Here is a 6,070-nt window from a genome sequence, read left to right as displayed (position 1 = left end):
CTACATCTAGCAACTTAGAACTAGCAATCCCGATGCAGCCCCATCGCGCAAACATTTCGAGAGGCGCTGGCGTGATACGAAAACGGGCGCACGGCTATAGCCACAGAGTATAGGCTACGGGAAGATGGATTCCAATTTCCCCAGGATGTTTTTTTGGTGTAATAATTTTCATGAAAGCTGTCAGCATCTCACCCAGCGGGAGTCACTTCGGATACTTTCGGGGCCCTCAGCCTCCTCGCCGCGATTTCGATTTCAGCCCCTCAATGCTCTTCCACCCCATCCCTTCCCAAATGGATGAGCAAAAACGATAATACTGGACCAATGCAATGCTGTGAATTTCTCCGAACTACAGGCCCAGTAGGTATCTAAACACATTATTGCTATCGGGCTCATATTGTACCAAATAGTAGGCATGCTTTGGGCGCCGTGTTTTTACCATGTGGACCCCACGCGTGTTACGCCAGTCCGCGAACATCGACAGATTTTTCGCGAGGTAACACAGGTGGATCAGAAGAAAATAAAGTGGCTGAACTCCGGAAAGAAAACGGGGTTCGGGGGGGAAGGTGAGATCACGATTAACGGCCAAGCCTCCCTCCTCCCCTTGCCGATTTCAGAAAGTGACGCTTTAAAGAAACTGGCCCCGATCCTACCCTTTAAAGGCATGTTCAGTCAGGCTGTCCCTCCCCATCTCCATTGTTAAGGGCATGGTTACAACCACGGCTGGTCAAAGAATCGGTCTTCAGCTGCAGTGGGATGACCAATTGAAGGCCCGGTACAGAAGCCGCGCGAAATGGAAAAAGACGAAATAGCCCGGACGTTTGGATGTCCAAACAGCCTCGAAACGTACAAGAACTCTGTGCATCGCCCTTGGGCAGCAATTGACCGCAGCGAAAAGTCCAGTGCCACGTATCTGATTTATTTTCCAACGAACAACGCTACATTTTCTTACCGAGCACACAGAGTGGGTGGACATTACGTCAAACGCATTCAGTCCAATCATCGGGAGCTGGCATTCGGCGCATTTATACTCAATCAGCATACATTGCCCTCAATTTTGGGCTAGAAGTGGATGCAAACCGCGCTTAGTTTTTTTCATTTTCGCAAAGCACTAAGAGCGAAATGGCCTTTACAAATATATAGGCATCGAGGGAAGACCTACGTTAACCTCCATCGGATCTCGGCGTTTGTTTGTGAACAGGTGAAGTGAGCAACTTCAGAAATAGATTTACACCAATCGTGACAACTCATAGAACGACAGCCCAACAATGTCCTTGCGCAGTCTCGGGGTTGGTCGGCACGGCTTCAAAACAATTTCTTCATAACGACAGTTCACAACATCAAAAACTGAGGAGCATAGCCCACGAAATTTACGCGGAGGCGACCAGACAGTTAAAGGCGCCGCGTCAACCTTACACGGCCAAACAAGGCTCCATCAAAAATATCCAACTCTGTCAACACCAGGGGCGCAACTTAGGTTCAAATCAGCTCCGGGCAGCGTTCGGCTCTTGGTAGCACAGTAAGTGCAAGTTACAGGAAGCATTGGATGAGCCCCAACGCATTCGTTGCTCAACAACGAATGAATCGAAGCAGCGTAAAACAATAATAAAGAGTGGCGTAACACGGTCCGATCTTGTTGGATTTAGTCGATTCATTTACGTCACTGTGCATGATCAAATCAGTCAAGAGGGGAAGAACAGGTCGCAAAAAACAGGTAATAAGGGCAACGAATATCTAAGAGTGAGCCGTGCGTTGAAATCAATCAAAAAACGAGATCGAAAATGGCTACGGATAGACGAGGCAGCACACGATCTCAAGAGCAAAGAAAAACAACACATACCGCGCAAATCAAAGCCACAAAAAGCCCGAACGAAAAGCGTGCAGATGATTTCATTGAACGAAAACACTCCAAAGTAAGAATCACCGCGTCGTTGACCCCCAAAAAGGCGCCCAGCACTCGCTTATCAGCTCATCACAGATCATTCAGCTCCTCCGCGCATTGGTTAACAGCTGTCGTTGCCACGTAACGTCACACCAGATGGATGACGTCATACAGGCAGCTCAGACTGCCGGACTACTATTTTCTTGGCTGGATCCGCCTGGGGGAGAAAGCAAGGCGTTCAACGGCGGCACGTTCATCACAACACTCGGCGGTACCATCAGACAGACAGAAACGTACCATATCGCAAAGCAGGTATATTCTCTGATGGCATTATTACCCGACAGGGGCATCACTTTATATACCTTCGGGGCCTGAGATCCTTCCCCTCTCCCTCCAATGCTCCCCTGAGCCCCACCCTCCCCAATACATATGAGCAGAGGGATTACTGGGCCAAATAAATACGGAACTACTATCATTACTACTGGTAACTATAGGTAGAGGGTAACTAAAATCCCTACCAGTATCACGCTAATTTGTACAGAGGTTTTTGTGTAAATTTGTCAGATTTGTACCAAATACTTTTGTACCAAAAAGGCACTCTTTACGTACCTAATGATTTTATTTTCGTAGCCCCTGATATGTTTGGTCAGTCGACAAATGATTATCAAAATTTCAATGCCTGGATTGGGATTAAGAACAATTTACCGCAATATGCCGCATCTTTTAAAAGTGCAGGTGGCCCAGTCAAGGCTAACGCATGTTTTCCCCTAGAGCGGCAATTGTATGCGTGCAAAGCATAGTGCATCTGTCGTATAACCATGGCTGTAATGGCTATACAACATGATTACCAACAACGCTAGTTATCAGCGATTCCGTACCAAGACTTACTACGATGTTTTTCTGTAAATAACACACGATTCTCACCTTGTCTTCGAAAAAGTAGCTCCATTACTTTGAAATGGAAAGTCATTCCTCCGCAGAAAAGCTGTACCAATCCACAAAATATCAAACAAGCTTGTATTTAATTTCAACATCGGGGACACAAATTCAAGTCGCCGAAGTTCGGAGAGAAATAAGATTCTGGGAGTAAGATAAATCAACACTGGCTGAGCCCCATCCCCCCAAATCTTAAAACGTGGCAACGCTGTACCAAACCATGCAGGATGGCGCTGGTTATTATGCACCAAAAGTTTAAACAATCCAGAATTCAGGTGAGAGCTTAGACAATGCAGTGCCGTCACTTTTTAAAAATCGGTTGGCGGGAGGGTTCAGCCGAACAAACTGACCTCAACCACCCCCAAAACCTTATTTATCCTGTCTTTTATGTTGAAATTTCACAACGCTTTTAATATTAAGTAAATTCAAAACTGTGTTCCTACAGGAGGAGCGACTGCCAATTTCAAGTAAATAACAGCTGCTTTTTTAAGCAAGGCTTAAATTGGGGTGTAACGGAAAATCATCATAGTAAACCTTTGCAAGAGATTACTGATGACTACCACTACCGCTAGTCCTGTTGTATAACCACCACACCCACGATTATTGCAACAAATACACTTGCCGCTGTTAGGTGAAAACATGCGTCAACTTTTATCAGGGCCATCCTTTACTTTTCAAACTGCCACATCTTGCACTTAATTGTTATTTACCCCAATCCAAGCACAATCATTTCAAAAACTGGTCAAACATTTGGCGAACGATGTGAAGGACTTGACATGGCAAAAAACATTATGTACCTGCGTGACACTATTTGGTAAACGACATATATTTGGTTAACGATATACATGACACAAATAGTGAGGTGTTGAGGTACCTTCTGGCTAGCCTACAAACATTCAAGATGATTGCTGTCTTCATTTGGCCCAGTATTCCTTCTTTGCTCATGTGCAGTGAGGGGACCCAGAGGGGTATTGCGGAGAAAGGAGGCTCAAGTGGGCATTGGGGGGGGGGGGGGGGGGGGGGGGGCTGAGGCCCCCACGAAAGCATATGAAGTGACGCTCCTGAGACAATGGCTCTCATTTGAGCATGCTTCTTGACATATCAACGACGCACATATGCCCGTATTCCCAACGATCGATCCTGGATTCCACTCCCTGAATCCCGCACTTCTAGATTCTGCATTCGCCGACACAACCCATACTCCCCAACTACGGGATCCAGGCGTTTCACCAGCGTTCCGCGCACCCAGGCAAGAGCCCGCCCAAGAACTCTTGTTATGAAACGGCCATCTTGGACTTTGGAAAATAGCTCGAATCACAGCGCAGAAACGCTGACTCGTTCCAGCTAAATATACACATTCTATGGTGAAATAAGCCGACGTCGTCCGTGTACAACTTTGCAGAGGCGCGTTCCGAAGTCTGTCACTCTACCGTCTCTGAGTACGCCTCCGAGTTCCGTGGTCTGAATGACCACTCGCACCCCATCTCCTGCACCAGTGTACACTCCGCCCCGGCACGGTCTGAAGCCCCCCCCCCCCTTGTCTGTTCGCGGTACAGCTCTGTAGCTCCGTCCCCTGCACCTGTGTATACTCCGCCCCGGCACGGTCTGAAACCCTCCCCCCCCCCCCCCTCCTCGTCTGTCCCCGATACATCTCTGTAGCGGCGTGGTCCGCACCGGCCGACCCGCCCCCGTCCCTGTGCGCGCCTCTGGAGCGGCGTGGTCCGCACTGGCCGACCCGCCCCCGTCCCTGTGCGCGCCTCTGGAGCGGCGCTATCGTGAAGGTCGTCCGGACCGCTTCTCAAACCAGTTCTCATGAACTCTCGCCGAAGCCCCAGGTCCTCTCGGTCTTCGCTAATGGGACGCTGGCCACCGGACTGTCGGCGCGCTCCGAGAAAGCTGGTCCAGGGAAGAATGCCTCTGTCCAAGGGCGAGGGCAGGTTCAGCCGATCGGGAGGCGGGAAGAGCAGAACCGACTCCTCCCGAAAATGAATCTTGCCTCAATGCTGGACACCAAGCCCGAGCCATCGGCATTCTCCATCGGTTCTGAACAGGACGGCGACCTGTGCTGCCTCGTGACCTGACCTGTGACCGCCCGTGCCGCCGCCAAACGACGGGGCCGTCCGGGGCCGTGGCGACCGAGAGGGACGCGCGTACGGACGTGCCGGCGGCTTGGCCACAGACGGCGCCCCAACTGGACACGGAGGCGCACCGACGTGCTGGCGGCGTGGCCACAGACGGGTCGTCGTAACTGGACACGGAGGCGTACCGACGTGCTGGCGGCCTGGCCACAGACGGGCCGTCGTAACTGGACACGGAGGCGTACCGCCGTGCTGGCGGCCTGGCCACAGACGGGCCGTCGTAACTGGACACGGAGGCGTACCGACGTGCCAGCGGCCTGGCCACAGACGGGCCGTCGTAACTGGACACGGAAGCGTACCGACGTGCCGGCGGCCTGGACCACAGACGGGCCGTCGTAACCGGACACGGAGGCGTACCGACGTGCCGGCGGCCTGGCCACAGACGGGCCGTCCTAACCGGACACGGAGGCGTACCGACGTGCCGGCGGCCTGGCCCCAGACGGGCCGTCCTAACCGGACATACAGGCCGCCGGCATCGTGTTTTGAATTCGCAGACGCCGCACCGAGCCTGTAGCTGTTCTGAGCCGATCGCTACGGCCGGTCCCATAACACAGAGCATAGATGGTACACAATAACAGCATAAGCAAACGTAAGAAACAACCGAAACCCGTCTGGGGTTCGATGGCATTACTTGTGTTTAATATGGGGACACCGTCCGTTCCGGCGGACTGCCGCAGTTCCTGTCCTCCGGCCCGCAGGAGCCGTGGTGCTGTCTTTCACGAGCGCCGGAGTTTTATCAGCCTTGATTAATCAATGATCCAGGGGCATAAATTCTTAAAATGAGTTGGGAGGGCTGAACGGTGAAAATAGCGAAAACTACCTTACAGTACCCCATTACACTGGTTTCTCTACGGACTTGGCTCACTTTCTTGTCGACGTTGGAAGGCATGGGATTGGCCGACGCCAAGTGGAGGGGGGGGGGGAGAGGACTGGAGGTCCCTTAACTGAGCAGGGAACCACATCCCTGCAACGACCGTCAAACCCTAAGAAACTGGGTCAAAGAAACTGCCTTAAGCCTACAAGTTGCACGCAGCGGCCATGGATTGCATCACGCACGCACGCACGCACGCACGCACACACACACACACCACACATAGAAGGTAGAGAGAGAGAGAGC

The 6,070-nt window shown here is 51.6% G+C and overlaps 1 protein-coding gene across 1 annotated transcript in view; it reads right to left on the bottom strand.

Annotated features, from left to right (window-relative positions):
• Positions 1-1,615: 1,615 nt before the first annotated feature.
• Positions 1,616-6,070, bottom strand: part of LOC119104484 (glycerol-3-phosphate dehydrogenase [NAD(+)], cytoplasmic-like) — a 12,319-nt gene continuing 7,864 nt past the window's right edge. The window contains 1 exon segment of the mRNA XM_037228193.1: positions 1,616-2,096. Within this exon segment, the coding sequence (XP_037084088.1) occupies positions 2,075-2,096 (22 nt within the window). The 3' untranslated portion in view covers positions 1,616-2,074.

The sequence above is a fragment of the Pollicipes pollicipes genome, unplaced genomic scaffold (genome assembly GCF_011947565.3).
Source record: "Pollicipes pollicipes isolate AB1234 unplaced genomic scaffold, Ppol_2.1 Scaffold_6052;HRSCAF=7182_pilon_pilon_pilon, whole genome shotgun sequence".
Taxonomy (NCBI): Eukaryota; Metazoa; Arthropoda; class Thecostraca; order Pollicipedomorpha; family Pollicipedidae; genus Pollicipes; species Pollicipes pollicipes.
Note: the sequence above shows the minus strand (reverse complement) of the source record. Positions and strands in the feature narration are given on the sequence as shown.